At 43.0% G+C, this 24,440-nt stretch overlaps 2 protein-coding genes across 4 annotated transcripts in view; both read left to right on the top strand.

Moving 5' to 3' along the window:
• tncb (tenascin Cb) overlaps positions 1-21,067 on the top strand; it is a 36,285-nt gene extending 15,218 nt beyond the window's left edge. Inside the window, exons 7-22 of one of the 3 annotated variants that reach the window (XM_028414983.1) lie at positions 1,340-1,609; positions 2,433-2,618; positions 4,300-4,389; positions 4,796-5,059; positions 10,581-10,856; positions 15,015-15,137; positions 15,899-16,042; positions 16,119-16,238; positions 16,427-16,570; positions 16,645-16,778; positions 16,856-16,988; positions 17,474-17,625; positions 17,968-18,064; positions 18,280-18,441; positions 18,544-18,707; positions 19,732-21,067. In XM_028414983.1, coding sequence (XP_028270784.1) covers positions 1,340-1,609; positions 2,433-2,618; positions 4,300-4,389; positions 4,796-5,059; positions 10,581-10,856; positions 15,015-15,137; positions 15,899-16,042; positions 16,119-16,238; positions 16,427-16,570; positions 16,645-16,778; positions 16,856-16,988; positions 17,474-17,625; positions 17,968-18,064; positions 18,280-18,441; positions 18,544-18,707; positions 19,732-19,842 — 2,570 coding nt within the window. In that variant the 3' untranslated portion in view covers positions 19,843-21,067. Of the gene's footprint in view, positions 1-1,339; positions 1,610-2,432; positions 2,619-4,299; positions 4,390-4,795; positions 5,060-7,375; positions 7,427-10,580; positions 10,857-15,014; positions 15,138-15,898; positions 16,043-16,118; positions 16,239-16,426; positions 16,571-16,644; positions 16,779-16,855; positions 16,989-17,473; positions 17,626-17,967; positions 18,065-18,279; positions 18,442-18,543; positions 18,708-19,731 lie in introns of all 3 variants that reach the window. The other 2 variants (XM_028414984.1, XM_028414985.1) reach the window with 2 other exon arrangements.
• Positions 21,068-22,150: 1,083 nt separating this feature from the next.
• b3galt8 (beta-1,3-galactosyltransferase 8) lies at positions 22,151-23,926 on the top strand. The gene has a single exon (XM_028414482.1). It carries the CDS (start codon positions 22,240-22,242, stop codon positions 23,206-23,208), a length of 969 nt encoding a protein of 322 aa, XP_028270283.1. The 5' UTR covers positions 22,151-22,239; the 3' UTR covers positions 23,209-23,926.
• Positions 23,927-24,440: the final 514 nt, after the last annotated feature.

The raw sequence follows: 24,440 nt of genomic DNA, 5'->3' as shown, positions 1-24,440 counted from the left end.
ACATTCAGCACTAAGTTTAATAAATGGCAGCTCCGTCTAGCAGCAGGTCAGCCCAGTTCTTGGCTTATTTATGGTGTGAAAATGGCCCATATGGAAATACCATTAGGGACCTACCATGACCTTATCTTATGCTCCCAGCAGTGAGAGCAGGGCTGGTAAATTACGGGTTCAATAAAGTGTGAAGCATATTAAGGCTTCGGCAGTAATATCTATAGTTAAAATAAAGTGATATAACACCTGCTCTGTTGTGTAATGTATTATAACAACTAGATCCCACACATTGTTCCCGTTTTGAGGGCAGATACACCTTGAACTGTCGTTCAAGGTGTATCTGCCACTTTGTGTTTGTATATTTTGTAAGTCTTAGTACCACATATCTTAGGATCACACAGCAAGATGGTAAACATATTTCCTTTGTTTACCGATATGTATTCAAATTTAGTGTAGCATGCTAATAATGTGAATGAGAAGATAAATGAGATGGTTTTATGATAAAAAAAAATCTTTTTAGTAACTCAGTACAAGAAAATGAGAACATTTTGATCACTAAGTTGATGTACAATTTCAGTTGCCAATGAAGTTGTGAAAATGGTTTAACAATTTTATTTAAAAAAATTAAAATTTTGTGAACTTTGGCCATAAGGTCATGATTAATGTCATGAAAAATTTGGAACGTGGCCAACAGGCAAAGGAAATTGACTTTTTTATCTTCCTGCATTCACTCCTGCACACTCGTGTCAGCAGCTCCTGGATTATGAAGTTCAGAGTTCTTCATGTCACTCAGGCTCTCTTAATGTCTCCCATTACACCAGCTCATGAACACCTACTGAGGGATTTGCATGGTGAGGGGTTAATAGTATAAAGCAAGTCTCTCCACTCTCTCCTTCTCTACCCTCTCTCTCTCTACCCCCCTCCAACCCAACCCGCCTCATCTGGGAGGCACCACTTAAGAGGTTAGGCTCAGAGGGATGCTGGCCTCCCAGGAGAGTGGTATCGTTGACACCCCAACAACGCTCTCACAAGACAAATCTTTGTAAAGCTTCACGTGCAGAGTCTTCGTTTTATCTGGCTGGTGCAGAGGGTTGACTTTCCCAAAGTTGCTGGGGTGTGACAAATCAGTTTGAGTGGTCGTGAAAACGCACCCTTCATGGACCTCATATGCAAGCAGGCTGGTGCTATTCATTAAACACCATGATATAACATATTTATGCCCCCACCCATCAAACCTCTGTCATTACAGTCAATGCATTAACTTAGGGTGCTTGATGGTGAGAACCAAACCAGATCATTTAAAAAAGACAGAGTCTCTTGACAACCCTTCTCCGTTTTTCCCCTCCAGTGATTGATGCCCCCAGCCAAGTGGATGTGCGTGACGTGACTGACACTACTGCTCTAGTGACCTGGTTCCAGCCTGTGGCAGACGTGGATGGGGTCAGTGTCTCCTACGGCCCCAGCTCAGACCCAGATGATCGCATTTCGGTGGAGCTGTCCTCCACTGACACACAGTACCACCTGGGAGGCCTCAACCCCGACACCCAGTATGAAGTTTCTCTGACGGCTCGGAAAGGGGAACGGACCAGCATTCCCATCTACGAGTCCTTCCTCACAGGTAAGTCTGCTTGTGCTGGGTTTTTATGCTGTAGAACAACCTTCTTCCTACATGAAAAGTAGCCATTAACTGTTTATTACAGCCAGGTTTCATGAGCTGCATTGCTGTGTGTGTCATTTTGGTGAGGATGGGGTTGCTGCTAGACCACACATGCTTAACTTGTGGCTTTAAGTTTACAAGAGAGGCCTGATGTGCGTGCATGTAGGTTTGTACTCTTGAGAGGAACAAATGTCCCACTGAGTGTGGAGCAATGATTTGGTTTGATTCTCCCCTCTGGCTAAATGTAGAGGCTTGTGTTGGCTGCAGTCTCTTTGACGCCTTATTTGGAACTTGCAGTGTGGTATAATTCTAATTTATGAATCAGTTATTCCTTTATTGGAGAGAAAGGATGCAAAGAGATCTGTTGTTGTTCAGGGACATCCATAGTGATCTAGGGAATTAACTTTTAGAGAAGACAAGACAAGATAAATGTGAAACACTGCAAGGACATTAATCATCATTTATTCAAATATCATTTAATGTTCTTCTGTGTAAAAACTGAGCCACCCCCGGCCATAAAGACTAATATTACTTGTTATTTGATTTTAACAGGTGTGAAGCTGTTCCAAATTAAGTGGTCTTTTTTGTTTTTTAATGTTATTACCTCCTCATAACCACACATGAAACTTGTCCTTTATAGGCAATATGCTGTATGCTGTTGACTGATCAGCATCATTTGTAAATTATATGTAAGGAAGTGAAGAACATAGAAATCACAATAGAAGGATGCATGCTCTCAGGTTTGTGTACTGTACCCTATCTAAAGTCCATTTCTGTGACGCAGACTTGGACGCTCCCAGAGACCTGCAGACGGTGGAGCTGACAGACGAGACCATCACTCTCCAGTGGCAGAACAGCCGTGCTCAGGTGGACAGCTACCGCATCAAGTATGGACCTCTGTCCGGAGGAGATCACGGAGAGCTTCTGTTCTCTCCTGGACCCAAAGACTCCACTCAGGCCAAGATCACAGGTACTGCTCCCCAGAACCACGTACACACACAAATACCCACCCAAATCAATTTAATTGTGACCTTATCTTCCATATAAAGAATCAAAATGACAAAGGGATGAGAATTCTGGATTAAAATACACAATATTTAATTTCTGTAACCCATGGCTACATTGCTTAAAAGGTTGGGAAACAGGTTTGATCCATGTTGGTTTATGGTCTCTGTGTAAATGATTATAGCTTGCAACCTTGTCAATAATGACATCATAACAAAATGACAAAAGACAACTTTTATAGACTAGCCTGAGCAAGCTAGATGAAGCTAACCTGACTAAGCTTGTCAAATAAAGTCAACAATACAGCTGAGATCATATTTTCAGTTCAGTTTAATATTAAATATTACATGAATTCTATGGCACTATGTCAATATCCATGCATTTTTACTATCTTACTGAAGGTCTGTGAGCCTTCTGAATAAAAAAAGCGAACTTCAAAAAAATGAAGGACTGAACTTCAGATAACATCTCCAACCCACTGTTGATTTGTGTCATTATATTAAACCCAACATGAAGTAAAACTGACACAATCTATGCCCCAGCAGCCCGCACACAGCCTATTTTACCAAGTCTGACATGTGTAACTGTTACCAACCCCTAACAAAACCTTACTCTGAATATTTCATCCAGAGAGCTTTGACAAGCAGGTGTAAAGTTTGTTAGTGTGAAACGATGCTGGTGCATTCAGGGGATCAGGAAGTTCTTTTTGATTGCATATTCTCAGCAAAGAAAGGGTTTTTTTTTCACTGTTTTTCATCCTTTTTCACTTTGCATTCAAATGACTCAGCTGAAAAGCTTCAGTAAAAAAAGTGTGTTTAGTTTGTGGCCCTCTCTGTTAATCGGTCGGCTGCCTACACATTTTCCAAAATGGATTGCCTTTATTAAAATATTAAATGAAATGTCACTGTCAATTTTGTGCCTATTTTGTGCCATTTCATCTTTTTTGTTTGTTTCTGCACCGCCTGGTAGGATTAGACAGCATTAGGGAAAACACAAACTGGGAAAAAAAGCTTCCAAAATCAGGCCAATAGTGTCTTTGTCTGGCCCAATTCTTTGTCCTTGGGAGGCCCATCCCATGAAAATAAAGCACTGTGTCCATTCAGCTGACGTCCCCCTCTGCTCCACACACACCTCAGCACTTCTTTCACACACTTATTATCTGTAATTGCCTTCACGCTCGTGATTTTATTGATAATGAGTTTCCTGGGCATTAGGTGTAATTTCATGCTGCAAGACTCTGTGTGTGATGACCTCTGTGGGAGTTAATAAAGGAATTAAAGTCCAAGAGAGGGCTTAATTGTAGAGACCAAAGGGCCTCCGGAGCCCCCTGTATCATAGCAAGTACTGTGTCTGCTCTGCGACAAGGGCCCTATAGATTCATCAATGCAAATGCAGCGCTGATGTTCTGCAGTGAGCACAGGCCTACCATGAAACATAATTAGCTCACAATCTATTGTGTAATCAAGCCACAAGAGAGCATTTTTATGTTTTTGCCATAGGCAGTGAAGCCATTAGCTGAAACAGCTGGTCACTTGACTACAGAGGCTCCCCGCCGTTCATTTGCTGGCACCTCAGTGGTTATGCACAAATAAAACATGACAGCTTTTTATCTCCGTTTTTTTTTTAAATGTTGCTTCGTTCTGCAGGCCTGAGACCAGGAACTGAGTACGGGATGGGTGTGACAGCGGTGAAAGATGAGCGTGAGAGTCTGCCTACAACCACCAACGCAGTGACAGGTGAGATGATCATAAACAACACACACCTCTATGAGTGTGCAAAAACGTTCTATTCATTGTGTGGGAGATCTCGTTTGTGAGGTTTTTTATTATTATCATGTTTATGACGCACTGTAAAATTGATTAGAGGAAAGGTATTTACACCACCAGCAACAACCACAGCTGGAGGTGTTATGTATTATATTATGTTAAGTTGTCTATTCTCATAAATATAATAATTTCTTCAAATGTTGTTGTTGTTCAAATGGAGTCTATGTCCACATAGACTCAATGACAAACTGATTGGAGTTTTTAAGTTAAAAGGCCAAAAATAATCAAACCCTGATTCTGAGTATGGTCATAAAAACCACAAGCTTTGTTTCTAGTTTGCACCTTTTATTTTATCTTTTTCATGGTCTTCCATCAGCCCTGGATGCTCCCAAGGACCTGACAGTGGCTGAGGTGACTGAGACCACCATGATGCTGGAGTGGAAGCGCCCCCTGGCCAAACTGGACTCCTACAGACTGGTCTACCTCTCCGCTGATGGCCACAAGGCTGAGGACATTGTCCCCAGCAGCTCTGAATCTCACACCCTTAGGGGCCTGACACCTGGCATGCTGTACACCATCAAGATCACCGCAGAGAGGGGCCGCAGGACCAGTGTTCCCGCCACAATCTCAGCACCCACAGGTCAGCATTGCAAAAATGTTCAGAGTTCCAAACTGAGTGCCTGTTTGCAAAGTGTGGGATTTTGTTTAGTCTCAGCACTTTTACATCAGACGTGTGTAGAACAGCTTATTTCATCACTTGTGTTTGGTTGTATGTAGTCATAGAAACAACATCCTGGTTACTTTGGACAAACTAGCCATTTGTGTACATGACTATAACACTGATATTCAGTGTATTAATATTAAGATTAGGAATTGCTTTATTATTTAGAATAATAGCTTAACTGGGAGATAGTTACATAGCAGTTATACAGGAAGCAGCCATAAATAATGAACCCAGGGCCCAATATTGGGCAAACTGGTGCAGTTATGACATGAGATTGTAATTTTGTTTTTTTGAATGGGCATCCTGGGCTTATGGGAAATATGAAATGTGTATATTTATTAGGGATGTCCCGATCAGGTTTTTTTGCCCTCGAGTCCAAGTCTGAGTCATTTGATTTTGAGTATCTGCCGATACCGAGTCCCGATCCGATACTTTCTATAAAGGCACTCATTGCGGCAAAACCCGTGTGTGTGTGTGTGTAGGCCTGTCACGATAACAGATTTTGCTGGGCGATTAATTGCCAAGAGAAATTATTGCGATAAGCGATAATATTGTCAAATCAATGTTCAACTAACATAATGATAATGACATATAATGCAAGTACACCCTTTCAAAGATCAATAAACTTTAATTTCTAAAGAACATTTAACACTGGAAAGGCCCCCAATTATCAACACTATTATTATTATTATTGTTATTATTAATGATATTAATATTATTATTATGAGTAGTGGTAGGCCTATTACCATGGCTTATCTGAGCATAGTCAATGGAGTTAAGTCAAACCAACCAGCACGTCATGAGCAACAGAGAGCCAAACAACACGCACTCTACCTGCTGCTGGGACTGGGCTCACCTGTGCGCACATGTGTTCGTGTGCGCACGCATTTGCGTGTGTGTATGCGCATCAGCGAATTTTAAAAACGCCACCATGTACAGACATGAAAACACATAAAAACACATAAAATAGCAGAGATGGCACAAGAGGACTGGGCAAGAGAACTAGACTGGGTGGCGCTGCAGCGAGTGCCGCCAGTAAGAAGGCAGAGGACTTCACTCATACAACACGGACTCTCTCTGAGAGCAGGTTGTGTACATAAGCATGTTTAGTCTTGTGGTGAATTGTGTGGAAGTGTTGAACCAGTGTTGTGTAGCTTCACAGCTCTCTGTGTCGCTGTAACCAGCGTCCAAGCCCTGCAGCACTGTGACGCACCGTGGCGACGCAGACAGCGAGCTGACCGTGGTCTGCTCAGAACATCATGTAAACGTTACACAATGAGTTAAAAATAAGAACTACCTGTTGATTTGACACATTTTAAGGCGCAGGCCATATAAAGTCCGACGGCCGGACTTTGCACACTTTATACGCTACGACGCACCGGAGTGACGCCTTTTGTCATCCAGCCTCTTTGGCAGCGAGAGGGAGAGAGAGAGAAAGAGAGGAAAACAAGCGTGCAAATGTAATTTATCGCGGCCGAAAAACTTATCGAGCCCATTTAATTTATCGTGCAATTAATTGATTTATTGTTTATCGCGACAGGCCTGTGTGTGTGTGTGTGCCGCCACACTGGGAGATTTCACACACGCAGCACATCGATGTCTCGAACCAGGACATGTCGCACCAAAAGCAGCCGTCATACCCCTGCACTACAGGACACAGAGCCACCCTGCACAGAAGGCGTTAACTTTGAGAGCCCTAATAAGTATATATCCGAGTCCTGATCGGGAGGTAATGTCCGATTCCGATCGAGTCTGAAATCACGTATCCGGGCCCGATTTCCGATCATGTGATCGGATCGGGACATCCCTAATATTTATTTTTGGCTTAAACAGAGTTCCTCCTCTATGTTGCAAACTTGCTTCCTGAAAGCTTTAAATGGCAAATACATACAGCTAAGTAAGCTGCTTGCATAGCTTAGCGATGTTTTCTTCCCCTTAAACACAGGACGCTCTAACTCAATGTTAACCACCACAATACACTTACAGTCTTTTTACACTTTAGGCAATTATTTTGGCAAAAGCACTCCCAGAACTTATTGCATATTTTGTACCACATAGACTAAAATAGACTTTTGTGCTACATAAGTGAGATTTTTTTTTTGTTGAAGTTGAGACTTGGCATGCAGAGTACTCCGTATCTGTAGCCCACTGTTCCCATGAAGTGTCTAGCTGGTAGGGTTAGAGTAAAAGAGAAGTGCTCATTAACCATAGGTTGGTGTTTTTGTCCTTCAGTACTGCAGCCAAACCGAGGCAATGAATTGAATTCATTGTTAGCTTCTGAATGTAAGTCACTCTGTCTTTACCACCTTCCTGCCCCCACCAAGGCTCATTTATAGCATGTGGGATTATTTTTCTTTTTCCCCTGCTTTTTTTAAAACAAAAACAAGAAAAGACAAATGAGGTGTTTGAGGCATATTCTTCGTGCTGTGGTCAGGCTGCCTCCAAGCCAAATATTTCGCAAGTAAATCTTCCAGTTATGCAACGAGTGCCCATTAAACGCATGGCTACAGGCAAAAATCGATATGGCATGAGGGAAATGTTGGTGAGTTACAATTACTGCTTTTTGTTACTTTTTTGTTGCACGCTGCAAAGATGAAGAGAATATAGACTTCTGTGTGTGAATGAGTGCGCATGTGCATGTGTCTACTCTTCAGGGCCCACTTGTGTGTGGTCATGTGTATCATGTATGATTGAGAGACTTAAAAGACTGAGTGTGATCCATTTTGTGTGTGTGTGTGACGGTGTGAGTCTGGGGGATTGTATGGACATGTGTGCACCCAGCACAATGTTCATTCATGTGATAATTGTTGGCGTGAGCCACGCTCCCCTCTGGTTTTGTGCGATTTGACCACGATGAACTGTGGGTCTGTCAGATAAAAGGCCACATGCTGGGTCTCCTGTTAAAACATTGTCTCCAAAATCAGCAGCCCACTAATCCACGGCCGGGGCAAAACGCAGCCTTTATCATCTCCAGACACGTAGCGCAAACACTGATCGCACTACAGGCTAAAGGAAAGAGGGGGGGGCCGGGGGACAAGGGGAGGTGGGGGGGTTTTCTGCTTGTACCTGAAAGTCCTTAAAAAGGACTAATTTCTAGAAGTTGAACTGTTTTCCGAAGGGACCTGCTGAGAAAAAATGCCAAAATGTGCTCCTGCTATTCAATTATTTATACAATTAGAATATAAGATGTGCAGGAAATTCAGGAAACATGGGCCTGGATTAACATAATTTAAACTAATCAGCTGACTGGAAGCTTTAAGCTCAGGTAACAATGGTTTCAGCACTAATCCCAGCATTCAGTGCACATATTAATATGCCTGGTAAAATTGTGCACCCACACATAAAACACTACAACACTGTTGCCACTGGAATTTTAAAGAGAAAGACTTACTGGGTTTGCTTTTTTTAATTTTAAGATTAGAGTCAGACTTCTGTTTTCTACATATTCTGATTCTGGATGCATAATATTGATCTTTTGCTGATAGCTACACAATATATTGATATTGTTAAACTCCTTTTAGCTTTTAGCTTCAGCTTATTAGCCAATGGCCAACATTTCATTTTAAGCCCAATTATTTGTTGATATTCATATCATGCATTTGTCATTCTCTTTTTATCAGAATGACACATTTACAGTGGTCTTCTTCACCAAAAAAGTCAACATACCAAATAATAAACTGCTTTCAAAATGTCAAAATGAACTGCCTAATTTCCTGTCAGCATGGCAGTTCAGGTACAGATTGTGTGCTCATTCATTGATGACACTCTGTTATTACTACTACTGCTACTGTTATTTTTTAAAAGTGTTTACAAATATAGACCAAAGATTAAGACTTGCAGTCCACAGTGTAACATACTGAATCCACAGCAACATTAAAAAGCTATATAATTATTGTAAAATGTTGCACACATGAGTGTCATCTTGCAAACTTTGAACACTGTAGTCAATTTATACATCTTATCAGGCATAACTCATGTTGCATATTGTGACATCATGTGATGATGAATGCATGGTCTGAAAATTCTCTGGAAACAGAGAACACAATGTATGTTCAGAGCAAGATCATGGTCCTGCGTTCAATGACGTGATCTGTGCCGCAGCATACAGTAAACACACTGCATGGGACTAACATGTATCAAATGGAAGATATAATAATGATATCTCAGGGGACCATTTGATTTTGTCATGTCACGTCTTTAACTGCATGCGTCGATCTTCACTCAAAACAAAATCTTGACTTACTAAACAACAATTTGACAAGAATTAAACAGCAAATCTCAGGGGAGGATGTTGCTAAACAAGAGCAAGTAAAAGCAAAACTCCTGTGTATGGCTGAGTGTCACAAAGTGTATGAGAACATTATTGTTGCTGATATAACAACCTCTGTTTTGCATATGACACTGGCTTCATTTTCTTTTGCATTTAAAAGCAGAATACAAACATCTATTAGATGGTTAATAATACATTTTATTTAGTTAAAAAACATTTAAGGGTTTATTTAATCTAAGCATGTGAAGCTCTGTAATTACATAATTAAGTCAATAAAACATAATGCAGAGTGCAGTTTTCTTTCATACATTGCTTGTCAAGTGATAAATATAGTTGATGAAAAATACATTAATCATATCACATTTAGTTACTGCGTTTAAATGTTAATTGTGAGATTTAAGTAAAGTGTAGAATGCTTTGTTTCCATAAAGGATGACCCTGCTCCCTCCATCCCGTGACATTCTATAGTCTACCATCCCATTAACTCTCCACTCTGTCACACTGTGAAAAGAGGATAATGGGAGCCTTGATGTTTACCTGTGCCATCTATCTCCGTCTTTTTCTAATCTGCTCCCTCTGAATGCTTGCACACACAATGGACTTCAATTACAGGCTGCTGCACGTGGCTCTGCATGGCCTCCCCATATGTTTGAAGTGGACAGCGCACTTCTGCCGCACTGGCGGGGCTGCTCTGCACCTTCAAATGTTAATGGCTCATTCACGGCCATTAATGTGCAAAAAGCTGCATCAGCATGTCTGCCAGCCACTTCCCATCTTTACGTCTTCCCACTTATATGATAATATAGAGGAGATGGCTATAGGCAGCATTGATAATGGGGCTGTTTGTATCCTCCATCCTTTTGTAGTGGAAATACGGGAATATTTCCACTCTATACAAAGTGAAGGTCCTTTTTGTCTGAGAGCATAATGAAGTGATTGAAATACAAATAAGAGATCTTTAACCTCTTTTTGCAGGGATTCTGTCTTGTGTATTTTATATGACATGTTGTCAACAAGAAACCAAAGAATCTTTGTGTGTGTGTTGCAAGGTTTTGACCTACAGCCAACCAATTCTGGGTTTTTAAAAATGTTTATGTCAGCATCAGCTTCGGATCGATGTAACCTTTTGTGTGCTCACTTTGTGCTGATGTGTTTGTCATCTCCCAGAAGAGGAGAAGCCAGTGGTGACCAACGTCACTATCAGCGATGTATCATGGGACAGCTTCCTCCTGTCCTGGTCTGCTGAGGATGGGGCGTTCGAGGCCTTTCTAATCGAGGTCACCAATGCAGAGATGGGCGCCGAGTGGCAAAACCACACGGTGCCCGCTGATGCTCGCAGCCTCGCCATCTCTGGCCTCATACCCACCACCTGGTACAGGGCCAATCTGTACGGCATGTACAGGGGGGCCCTCTTAGACCCTGTCTTTGCAGACACCATCACAGGTATCAACGCCGATGATGCTGGGGCCTCGCTCTTTTCTCTGCTTCCTCCTCCTTCTTCTACTGCATTAACCTGTGCGTCAGCCTGTTGACTTGTTAAATGGAGTTTATTCATTCAGCATTGTCAAAAATGTTAATAGGTGGAAACATGTTTGAATATAGGTTAAGCAACGGTTAACTGAGCCCAAATTTGAGACCATTCAACCTTTACCAGAGTGGATACAGCTTGTTTTATTCAGTACATGTTCAGCACAAACAGTTTAGCTTCAGCTCATTTCAAAAAGGCGTTTAAAGACAATCTACCTGTCAGCCACAGCTATTCTTCACAGGGTAAACACAATCTCCTTGCCTTATAGCTGTCCTGCAAAATCCAAATCCCCAAACAACACCCTCCGCCCCAGCCATATCATGCCACATATCCCTTCCTTTGATGCAGGGATCGTAAAAGGGGCTAACGCTGCAACGCAGAGCCCACACAAAAACCAATCCAGTCTATATTAGTCTGGCTGCGTAGATATGCGTTTGATCCACCTCTAAGCTGTCAGTCTGCCTGTTGGTACGTGTCCAGGCTGAAACAGCACCTGGTCTGTTATGTGAACCGGCAGAAAGACGTCACCTAAATGGCCAGTGTGCTGCTTAACAGTGGGGATAACAGGTGCACTGGTTTCCCCTCCCACTGCACCAATAACAGTTATTATCAATGATTAACAAACTATAAATCACAGTATATGGGCCTAATGGGGGGGCTGTAAACAGTGAAGCCAAAACAACCTCTTCAAAAGATTAAAATAAATAAATAAATAAAATGTTTATGTCTGCATCTATTCCAACATTCAGCATTTTACTGATGAGAATCAGTCAAGTGGAAGAACGATGGGAGGACTGACAGAAAAAAAACAAACCCCGAGGCGCTTTTGTCACTTTGTGTGAGGCCTCTCTTCTGTATGCATCCCCAGCTCCCTCAAGCCTGGACCGCTCTTCATTCTCATGCTGCCATTGCCCCTGGGCTCTGGTGCTGGGGTGCCAGGGGCTTCTGGGGCCACGCAGAAAATGGCATGCGCTCAACATTGGCCCCATTGTCTGCATGCTAATGGTGTGGTGAAACCATCTTAACATTTTTTCATTAGCATTGCTTAATCCATAACTTGTGAACAGAAGCACTGGCTAATTTGATTATGTTATGCACGGTGGTCACCGTCACTCTGCTAGAAGATGACAGTGATGAGAAAATGAAGTCCATCTCCTATAAAAAAGGGAGAAACTTTGTTTAACATGGAGGGATGATTGATGGATCCACAAAGAGATGTGGACAGCACCCAGGACAAGTCCGGCTCAGTTTCGTTTGGAATCACTACAAGTCTCCCCCATAAAGTTATCAGGCGAGGCTGGAACAGCCTTGGGGTTCTGCTTGCAGACCCCCTTTTCAGCAAGTTAACCGGCGCCAACATGCACCTCCTGCAATAACAGGCTCCTTTTAGTGAGGGGATTGTGTTCCCTCAGGTCTTGAGGGGAGGGTGGTGATGGTTGTGCAGTGAAGGGGGGGGGGGGGGGGGGGGGGGGGCAGGAGGGTGGGTGAAATCAGTAGCAAGCTAGCACATGTTAGCTGATGGATGTGTCCCTCCCTCTCTTCCACTGACCAGCTAAAGCCACCCGGCGGCTAATGAAGAGTGACAGCTCCCTGGGATTTGTCTACTCTGCTTCTCATTTCCACCGCTTCTTCTCACAACAAATGCCTCACGCTTTTTCCCCTCACAATGAAAAAAAGGGGTTTCAGTCTAGTTCAAGGACCCCTGAGACCCTCACATTTGGTGTACTGTTTTAATGAGCAGTGGCGCTGGGCTAAAGCCTTTCCTGAGCCCACTTATATCTGCTTCTATCCAGACTGATTTAAGCTCTGTCCAGTCCGTGTATCCATCTGTGCTTCTACCGGAAGTTTCTCTGACTAATTAGCAGCAGCGGTCTCATCCTCTGGAGAAACAGAGCTTTATCTCCAGCAGCTGTAAGCTCCTGCTGTTTCTCAGCCTCTCTTCCTATCACTGCCATTATTAGCTGCTGCTAATGACTGCTTAACCACCAGCTTTTACAGCTCCATGTGCACACACACTCTCATCTGTATGCACAAAGTCTCTACTGTACTATACATTATATGAGCTTCTTTATTTGAAAACCCCTCAGATGTATTTTTTCAAAGCTCACTTTTAATTATTTCAAGTGTACCTCAAGGAGCCTGGCCCAAAATGTGTTCCACTAAGCCTGAACACACCAACATTTAATATTGCAGAATCAGTTTATTCCACTTACAATTTGTAAAGATTAAAAGACTTAGAGCAGAGTATTTTTAGCAACAAGGTCAACTTTGATCAAATAAATTGCAATTGCAAACTGTTATGGCATCACTAACCTAACTACACTTTAGCAGAAGGTGTTTGTAATCATGAAGTCCACACATCCTCATGCAAAGGACAGACCTTCACCAATGTGAAACAGGTTTATCTTTCCTGTTGCATTATATCCATCGGTTGCTTTAGTTTTTGGTAAGAGCATTGATACTGCTTGGTTAGGTTTAGACACTAAAACTGCTTTCCTGTCTGTGACAAGCTTCTCCGCTCTTTTCTTCGCTAACATGGTAAAAAAAAAGTTTCCATCCTGACCAGCACATTTACATCTTCTTACATCATCACTGGAAGTTGCTGGCCATAAACAGAGTTTGACCTAATTGTGATGGTCAAATTTTGTACTCTTGGAGAGTGTTGGCAAATGACTGATGACAGCTTGAAAGGTCATCAGTTACTTTTCCATTGTTGCTTACTTAAGTTCTCAGAGGAGTTACTATGTAAAGACAATGGTAATTTTTAATTCAACAGGTTTGTTTCTGTCTGCTTTATTCTTCTGTGTTGCTCATCAAACGACCCCTCTGTTGCTTTAACTTAATTTCTTCCTTCTGTGCCTCTGCGCTAAAACTCCATCCTAAAATACTCTACATTCTCTTTGCTGCCATTTTCCTTAAATGTCAAAGTACTCTAAGTTTCACAGAAGAGGAAGACACACTTTAACCCCATCAATGTCACTCAGAGGCAGAACCGGAGGTGCAGGCTCTCCTAGTCTCCGACATCACCTCCGACAGCTTCAGGCTGGCCTGGGTGGCTGAAGAGGACGCCTTTGACACCTTTGTCATAATGGTCAGTCAGGATGAGGGCCAACCAAGAGAGCTGGTGTTGGGTGGCGAGGAGAGGAACGTGACGCTGACAGACCTCACAGAAGACACAGAGTACACAATTGAGATCTTTGGGCTCATTTTGGCAAGACTCTCCAAGTCTGTAGTGGAGGGGGTGAGAACAGGTAGAGAACATGGAAAGTCCACGCTGTAGACGGGGACTCTGAATGTGTCTTGTTAGTGTAGTCAATGTGGATTGGTGTCTGTGTTCTAACCTGTGTCCTTGATACCACAGATCTGCGGGTACTAACCAAACAACACTGTGAGGGTCACTCTCAAAGGTGTTTGTGTTCTGTGTCTATACGTCAGTGCTCCTGAGTGGCTTCATCTAAAGCTAAATCCAAGTACAGATAGAAAAGGCCTTTATTATCATCCATGACCCCACTCAGGACATTTACTCAGTTTTTTTCGTTGTGTCGTCTCTGTCCATTTGTCCTTCCAAATGTTGTCTTTGACTGCCTGGCCCCTAGTGTCTCTTGTTGAAAAGGAGGTGGTGGTTGGAGGGAGGGGGAAGGTGGTAGTCTTTTTCTCCCTCAGGGTATGGCTTTGCTCTTGGGTTGCGTGGCGCATGTTTCACTTTTGTGTTGCCATGAAATGGGGGCAAGTTAATCTCCTCAGGTCTGTCACGCAAGATACTGTGTCCTTGCTGTTAACTGGGAAGGGTGTCTCTGTGAGAGCCCGGGCCTCCCCGGGCCCCCTTTGTCTGTCTACCTCACTCTCCCCTGCGCTCTCTCTTGCCTTTCAGGGGTGGATCTGCCCTGGCTACAATAACAGAATCTGTGTGCCTCTTTTCCTGCCTGCTACTTCATTCTGTCGCAGGGAAGACTCCTTGGAACCTTTATTGATGTTCGCTGACACACATTTGTTTCAGAAGGCACCACACGTATTAATTAAATCTCCTCTTCTTTGTCTATTTCCCCCCCTACCTGCTGTCTTATTTCTGCCAGACATGGGCTCACCCAAGGGCATCCGTTTCTCAGATGTCACCGACACATCTGCCACAGTTCACTGGGTGACTCCAAGAGCTCGGGTAGACAGCTACCAGGTCACTTACGTGCCTGCCCACGGAGGTCAGTATCTGTATGAGTGTGGTCAAACGTCAAAATGTGGATCCATTGATATAGTATCTCTGATTTAATTGAAAGAAAATGTTCTATATCTTAAGGGATGTTACAAGCAATTCATCCCATAAACAGATCGACCATTTAGAAACCAGCATATGTTTTTATTTCACCTTTCTCACTTTGCCATCACTGATGTTCCACCAGTCCACCATCAGAACTCTTTCTAAACTAACAGGCTGATGCTGCCCCCTATTGACTACTTATAGACATTTCTTATGTATGGGGGACTGAGAGGAGACATTCAAATAATTAGCAGGGGGGAAAAAAGCAGTCAATGTTATAGACCTCACTTTTTTAGAACAATGTCTCAGCATACTGAATATATAATATTAAAAATAATAACAAGGAATTGTTCCTTTGCAGATGCAAATAGTCAAACATCTGGAGTGGCATACAAAGATTTTGAAGAGAATACATTGTATTTGGTGAAATATACATTTATTCAGTTAATTCCATTATATTTTGCCCATCAAACCTAAGTGGTTATTATAATCATTGGGAGTACATGGGTTAGAGTAACATGGATATAATCCAGTGTTTACGATGTAAACATCTTGTCCAGGTTTTTAGAATCATTGTGAGAAATCATGTACATTTAATTGTGGGACAATTTAATATAGCAGTCATATATATGAAAAAAATCAACAGGCAGCAAAATCATTTGAAATAAACACAAAGTTGTATGACATGAGCTGCGTGTCTCCTAGGTAACGCTAAGACGCTGACGGTGGGTGGCTCTGACTCTCAGACTGTATTACCAAACCTGACTCCTGGGGTCACTTATGAGGTCACAGTCGTTGCAGTCAAGGGTCAGAGGGAGAGCGAGCCTGGATCTGACAGTGTCACCACAGGTAGTTTGCACTTTAACACACACATTGACACATCTGACACTGTAATACTGAGTGACTGACTGTGTGTGTGTCATAGCTCTGGATAAGCCTCGTGGTCTGACTGCAGTCAACATCACTGACACTGAAGCTCTACTGCTGTGGCAGCCCGCTATTGCTACTGTTGATGGCTACGTCATCACCTACAGTGCAGACTCAGGTATGTACACACTCGTGTGCACAAAACAAGGGGTTGTATGATTTACTGTTTTACTAAATTTTGCTAGTTGTAAAAGTGGAGAGTGAAATGATGAAATGAGTAATTTGTACTTCTAAAAACAACCTCCACCACTTCTTGTCCTGCATCTTGTACTGTGTTTGATGTGTGACTGAATGTGTGTGTCCCAGTGGCTCCAGTGATGGAGCGTGTGTCAGGAAATGTGGTGGAGTATGAGATGAGCTCTCTGACGCCAGCGACACACTACACTGTGAAGGTCTATGCTGTGAGGGACTTGGCCAAGAGTGCAGCCACTACGACTGAGTTCACCACCGGTTTGTATCTTTCCTGACATGTTTGTTACTACGGTGGCTTGCATGAATTGTAACTGCACCTGCTGTGTTTTCAGACGTGGACGCCCCTCAGGACCTAGCAGCCAGTAACATCCAGACGGAGAGCAGCTTGCTGACATGGAAGCCTCCTCGTGCTGACATCACCAGTTATATCCTCAGCTTTGAGTCTGAGTCAGATGGGTCCATCCGGGTCAGTAGACGATAGACTGATGTACTGATGTAGTATACAAAATACAAGAAAACATGTGAACCTGTTTTGTTCTCCAGGAGGTGGTCCTGAGCCCCAATGCAGTGTCATACAACATGGCTCAGCTCAGAGCCTCCACAGAATATTCAGTCAAGTTGCAGGCCATTGCTGGTCCCAAGAGAAGTAGAGTTGTCACTACTGTCTTCACCACCAGTGAGTACAGACAAGGACACGCACAACTCTTCCACCTCAGATGACAAACTTTTTACACTGTAAGCCTTTGTTACACATCTAGGCACTGCTAAAATCCAGAGTACTGGGCATGTGCTGAGTTCACCAGGACAGAAATCTCATTCTGTTGTATTGTATTGGTCCTACACTGGTGTCAGACAATGAATAATGTCCACACCATTACTATGATTGCAACAAAATTTTCACTATTCAAATGTAACATTGATTTTCTCCATAGAAAGTTAGTTAGTTAGTTAGAAGGAGGAAACAAGAGTTGTACACTGTTGCTATGCTGTAACTAAACTGTGAGTCCAAACCTCATAGTAGCAAAGTACCAGAGGCCTCTGAGTTACAATGTTTGTTTTTTTAACTGTTCAGTATGTGAATTAAGTGAAGGCACTTGCAAAACAAAACAACAAAGCAGTGTGGTCCACTGTTTTTGAATAATTTTCTGTATGTGTGTATAGCTGGCGTGCTGTACAGACATCCCAGGGACTGCTCCCAGGCCCTGCTGAATGGCGACACCTCCTCAGGTCTGTACACCATCTACCTGAGTGGAGATGAGAGCCAGCCCCTGCAGGTCTACTGCGACATGAGCACTGACGGAGGGGGATGGATTGTAAGTTTTCTTACCTGATAGGAACATGATGGTTCCTTTGTGAGCTTGACATTGATTGCAATTAATGCTCTTGTTGCTCTTGGTGACAGTTTTCTTGATCATTTTGTATGAAACTATGCTGATCTCCTCAAAGTATTTTTAGCTGTTTTCAGCGTTTAGTTTTAGTTTTACGGCCAAGGACTTTATTCATATCAAAGTGAATGAAAATATTTCCTGTTGTCTGTTTGATATGTTGACAACTCTTTTATAAAGCTTCAATTAAGCATTATGTTAATGGATTTTTATTAGTTCTTAAACCTCACAAATAAATAAATAAATTACAGCATGAGTTTTTCTGTGCAGGTTTTCCTCCGCCGTCAGAGTGGCAGGGTGGAGTTTTTCCGCAACTGGAAGAATTACACAGCTGGCTTTGGAGACATGAGGGATGAATTCTGGCTGGGTAATTTTATAGCACAGTATGACAGTCTACTACACATGAGGACAAAGTCATACTCAAGTCATTCAACTATTGAGTATTTTTAGCAGTGTTCACTGCCAGTAATTTATATTTTAAGTCATCCAAATCCTTCAAATTCACAAATTCTAATTTTTTTTTTAGTGTTAAACATTATTGTCAACACTTTGTTCAGCTAACATAGCTCCTGTTTTGCCCAGGTCTATCCAACCTGCATAAGATCACAGCTGGAGGTCAGTACGAGCTGCGGGTTGACCTCCGCGACAAGGGAGAGACGGCCTACGCCCATTATGACAAGTTCTCTGTCTCTGAACCTCGGACCCGCTACAAGGTCCATGTAGGAGGATATGGCGGGACGGCAGGTAAAGCCTACACCAAAGTCACACAGCCTTAGTCTGTCTTTGTTCCATCCCTGCCCTATTTGTGGAAAACGATTCCTTACAGTAGCTGTGCACTCTCTGCAGGTGACTCTATGACCTACCACCACGGCCGCCCATTCTCCACTTATGACCATGACAACGACATCGCTGTCACCAACTGTGCTCTGTCCTATAAGGGAGCCTTCTGGTATAAAAACTGCCACAGAGTCAACCTGATGGGACGATACGGAGATAACAGTCACAGCAAGGTACGGTCTGGTTCAGTGCAGGTAAAACCATCTGTGAAATTAGGAGCAGACGTTCCTCAATGGAGATAAAGAGACTGTACTCTGATGTACTCCAGTATTCATGAACAGGGTTTGTTTGTGTTTGAAGAGGTTCTCTGGATCCCTAATGAAGTTTCATTAGTCCTGGAGGGTTACATTCTCAGGACCTTTTTTGGGACATTTCCCTTTTCCCCTTATTAGTGTGGTACAAAGTCAGCAAGCTCCCTCATGTGGTAGAAAGGTGTACTGCAGACACACTGAATCAACAGTGAATCACAACAGTAATCGTAGTAGTAGAAATTGTGCACATTATTAGGGAATGGATACCCCAGATGATGCATTACAGTATGAAATGTTACATGCTTCCAGTCTCAGTAATTTACAGCTGTTTTATTTCTTTTTGCTAATATGAGAGGTGTACACAGCTAACACCAATATTTAGCCTTACAAAAATTAGAGTTTGTGTACATTAGTTGTGAAATCTGCTCAGACCCAGGCAAGTCTCTAAACACGTTTATTTTCCCTTCCCATTCTAAAGACGTGCTTGTTAGGTCAATTGGTCACTCTAAATTGCTCGTACGTGTGAGTGCAACGTACACAGGTAAATGGTTACCTGTGTATGTTGCCCTGTGATGGACTGGTGACCTGCCCAGGGAGTACCCCGCCTCTCACTCATAGATAGCTAGGATAGACTCCAGCCCCCCATGACCCTGCACTGCAGGACGAAGCAGGTTTGGATGATGGATGGATAAATCAGTTGAAAAATAAAATGTCGAATGTCTGTCGATGTCCAGAAAAGATCACTGTCACATCTTCCACTAGAATCAATAGACACACCTGCTGGTAGCCCGCTAAAGTAGGACTGAAAATGTCCATGTGACACAGATGCAGGAAATGACTGCTTTGTCTTTTTCTTAACTGTTTAAATATTTTAGATAGGTCTTGACATGTTGTAGTGTCCCTCCACTGCTCCCTCATATTGTAATATATTTTTCCACCTCTCCAGGGAGTGAACTGGTTCCACTGGAAAGGCCACGAGCACTCCATCGAGTTTGCTGAGATGAAGATCCGGCCATCCAACTTTAGAAACCTGGAGGGAAGAAGGAAACGGTCATAAATGATCCAGGAAGTTCACCAACCGACAACAACACTGCTACTGCTACTGTCTGGACTCCCCATAATCCACCTCAACTCCAACAACTACCAACCATGCAGCGACCAAAGCCACTGCCAAGAGCCCTGCTGCCTCCACGCAAAACCAACACTTTTCCCACAGACCCACAGACCCCACTTACCCAGTCACATGCTTATGCAAATGCTGCCATTGCGGAAATTGACAACACAATGACAGACTGGACTTAAATTAAAGCCCACATGGATTCTATTCACGCACCAAAGAGAGCTCCTTCAACTCACCTGATCCTGATCCCGTCTTTTGTGTTGCAGCATTTGTTTTGGAGGCGTGAGTGCAGCTCGGGCAGTCAGATCAATGTACAGTCATCATAATACAGATCCCCAGTTCACATCCATACCATGTTTGGGGTTTTTACAGAAAACAAACAGGCTGTTTATTGCACAAATGCGGCCTTGTTTAGGATCAGGGCCTCTTTGATAAAAGCGATAATATGGCACAGCTCAGCTGGACTATCAGACAAATTCTATTACTGTTCATCCGATGGCTCTACTCTGATATCTCTAACTTCTCATTTGTTTTGTCTTTGTGCGGCTTAACTCATCTCAGTGTCACTTTATTCTCCCCCAGGTTCCCTCAGTCTACCCCCCCACAGGTCCCCTGTTCCCCCCTCTGCACGACCCAACATCTGAAGTGAGACTGAAAAGTATTTTACCCTCCACGTCCGCACGGACGGTGAGGTTTCCATCCATCCATGTGAGTCCTTGAAGGCATCATGCTGCAGCCACAGTATTTCTTTGAAAAAGAGAAAATAAAATCTCTCACCAATCCGAGGCAGGACCTATAGTTCAGTATATAATGACATGCGGTGATGACATTATTTTGTTTGTTCTTTTTGCAAAATGTGAATACAGTACATATATGTGGAACAAGAGAATGTTATGTGATGCTCGAAATGTAAAAAAAAAAAAAAGAAAAAAAGAAAAAAGGCCAATTCAATAAATTGAATTCCAGTTGTCATAGTAAGGTCTCTATGCTTATGTTGATGAAAATAGTGTTTGGACAGGCCAAAACTAGAGAACTAGTTACTGTTTATGCCCCTCCCCAATACCCACGACCCCCCTCCTGCTGTGGCAGGATACTAAACCACTGACCTTCTAAAGAATGCTTGTGTAAATTAAGTTTGTTTTTATTGTTTTGTTTGTTTATAACTGGGTGAACAACAGGTGTTTCTCTGTAAGCTGTATTACAATAAAACAGTTTGTTCAAAAGGAGGATGTTGACGGGTTTTATCTACCACTCTCTGGATTAGCTGGGCTCAATATTAAATTATTTGTATTTCTAAAAATGTGAAGGATCCCTAACAGAAATCCTGTTATTTGGGGATTCTGCAATGATTGATTCATAAATCGACTGGATTATGTGGACCACCACATGTGTTTGCTGACCTCCTTTTCTAGTGGTTCCCTGTCCAGACCATTAAGTATTTGTAAAGTCTGATGAAGGGTGATGAGATCAGGTGTATCTAACATATTTGTTTTTTCTTTGCAGCGATTGCTGCCCTGTTCGCTTTCTTCCTGTAGCTGACGCCCCACACTGGCTCACTCAGTGTCTCAAGTTAGTGGTGATGGCAAAATGAAACCCCATGAATCACTGAGGGCTTTCCAGCCCAATTCTTCACCAAAAGGTTCACTCTTGGAGGCCACAATCAAACAGTGAATATGCCATCTGCTGGGCAAATGAACACATTCAGTCACTGCCATAGTACCAACTTTTTATATACAGTACAGGTGTCAAAGTAGTGTCTATGTCTACAGGTTTATTCTGTGACTGCAGAAGATGTGCAGACACCACATATGGAGTCACTTTATTTAGCTGACACACACACAAACACTCATAAAATGTCACAACTCACAAAATGACAAGAACAGAAATGAAAGTCTCACAGGCAGATATGGGAAAATATTTTAATACATTTAGGACAGGAACATCATACTGGAGAACGACTCAATTTATGTTGTATTTATGAATGTTTCAGTGTTTCTGAGTTTATGCCAACACCATTAGCTAACAAATACCACCTAATGTTGAACAACTACTTATTATGTGCAAAAGAATGGTCTGTTATTCAGGTTTTCAATTTTTAATACATAAATCAAATCCTCCGCTCTGAGCCGAGCCCTATTTGGTTTCTCGTCTCACCGGTCTACCCTCGCTCGGCAGTACTCGGGTTCAGTCGGGCATCTCGCGGAGCTTCTTGTTTCTCCGGGTTCTTCCGGAGGGAGTGGCCACGAGAGCCGTTTGTCCGGTTCTGAGCCCTGAGGAAGACATGCTGGAGGCCTGCGTGGTTATGACAGAATAAAGAAGTTCACCAGTTGAGCGATGCGGACAACTTTTTCCTGGAGGTTAGTGAAGTTACTGTGCGCTTCGGCTGTGCTCGTCCTGTCCGCTCGGATCTTAGTGAGTACAGGTATAGCAGCACTGAGTAAACAAACCGAGCCCAGCCCACTTCCGGCAGAGGACTACCGGCTCATTTCCCCGCACACATACCAGTACCTTCTCAACCAGCCGGATGTGTGCCGGAAAAAAAGCCCGTTCCTGGTTTTCATGGTCCCAGTGGGCCCTCAGGAGGCTGCAGCAAGGCAGGCTGTGAGGAAAACATGGGGATCCTCAGGTCAGGACACCCTGACTCTGTTCTATGCAGGTCTGCCAGAAGGGGGGCAGCTGACCCCCCAGCAGGAACAGCTGGAGGAGGAGAGCAGGCATTATAAGGACATCATCCAGATGAACTTTGTGGATAGTTACCACAACCTGACGATCAAGACCATGATGATGATGAAGTGGCTGATGACCCACTGCCCCACCGCCTCCTACGCCATGAAGGTGGACGCAGACATCTTTGTAAATGTCTTCTACCTCATCAGACGGCTGAAGGACTCCCCCAGGCAGGGCTTCATCACAGGGTCAGTGATCCGAGATGGTAAGCCCAGGAGGGACCCCAACAGCAGATGGTACCTGTCAGAGGAGCTGTACTCGGAGGACAGCTTCCCTCCCTACGTGTCCGGAGCTGGGTACGTGTTCTCCACTGACCTGGCAGGAAGGATCTCCTGGGCGTCCAGGTTTGTCCGAGCGATCCCTCTGGAGGACGTCTACGTGGGCTTGTGTCTGCACGTGCTGGCCGTGCAGCCGGTGTACTCCTTCAGTCTGCTGTCCCTCAGGAACCTGTTTGTAATTCAAAACCTGGAGTATGACAGGTGCACCTTTGCCGGCTTGGTCATTGTCAACGGATTCAAGCCATCAGAGCTGCTGCGTGTTTGGGAGGACTTCTCCAAAGGCCATTCTAAGTGCTGATCTTCAACAAGTGCCTCACAAGCAGTAAAGGAAACAAAGCCATCAGACATGCAGCCATAAGAGTGCAGATAGAATGAATCTGTTCAAAATCAGGTCATTTTGCAAGGTGCAGTGATCAGCCAATAATTTGATGTAGAGAAACCTGAGTATCTAAGTATAATCTAGAGAGTTTGAACCTCCTTTCTCTTTACGCCTTCTCTCCTGCCTGTCCGGGATTTCTCTTTCTGTGATTGTGTGCCTGGCAGTCTGTTCAGTGTATCCTGCCTCTGTGCCAGCTAAGATAGATAAAGATAATCATATCGCTAATGGAAAGATGGATTGTAGCTCATTATTTTTGTAAATTTAATGTGATTTTGAGTCACATTGAGGAAAAAAGTTTGTGCAATATACTCTCCTTTAAGGGCTTCTTTTCACTAAATGGGTGCTCTAATTTTATTTAAACACTCTTCCTGTAGGAAGTTCATGTTGTTTTGTCTTATTCTACTGCTGCAGGTTTCTATTGCGAGCTTTAGACCAAAGAGTAGATGTGGTAGGGCTCATATTTTTCTATGTTCTGTGCCTTTCCTACATTTGTTGCAGCTTGATGAATGTCGCCATGTGCAATACTAAGATTTTAACCCTAAACTTTGCTGGCAAATCTCAATGTTAGAAATATAAAAGTTTAAAATCATTTTTCATTTGCACTGCTGCTTTGCAGTATAAGGATTTTATATATATATATATATATATAAAAATAACCTGTAGCTGGCATGTCAGTTGCAGGTAGTGTGTGTTTATTTTTAACACAATATATCTTCTGTGCCAGTTATAAAGAACACCCAGCAGGTGGCAGTGTATGACAGAAAATGACTTGGAGGTGATTCAGTGTCAGGGACCCCCAAACCATGAACCTTTTCCGTGTACACCAGAATACCTCGTCAGTTTATACCCAAATATGAATGCTGTTTGTCATGCTGCTGCAGCTGAGTGTTAGTGCTGCTTTCAGGCAGACTAAATAAAAGCTGTTGTCTGTTGCAAGTAGTGCCTGTTTAGATTTTACACAATGTATTTTCTCCGTGCCTGTTTGTAGATGAGTTGCACTTTTCACTTATGCTGTACTGTAAGACAAAAATTGCAGAATAAAAAATGAATCTACCTTTAAGTCTGGATGTCTCTGTCAATGAAAATGATAACAACGCTATGACAAACAGATAATGAAAATATTACTTCTTAAAAAAACAAAAAACTTGGGT

The sequence above is a fragment of the Parambassis ranga genome, chromosome 9, assembly GCF_900634625.1.
Source record: "Parambassis ranga chromosome 9, fParRan2.1, whole genome shotgun sequence".
NCBI classification, from domain to species: Eukaryota; Metazoa; Chordata; class Actinopteri; family Ambassidae; genus Parambassis; species Parambassis ranga.
This window is presented reverse-complemented; position numbering and strand designations above follow the sequence as displayed.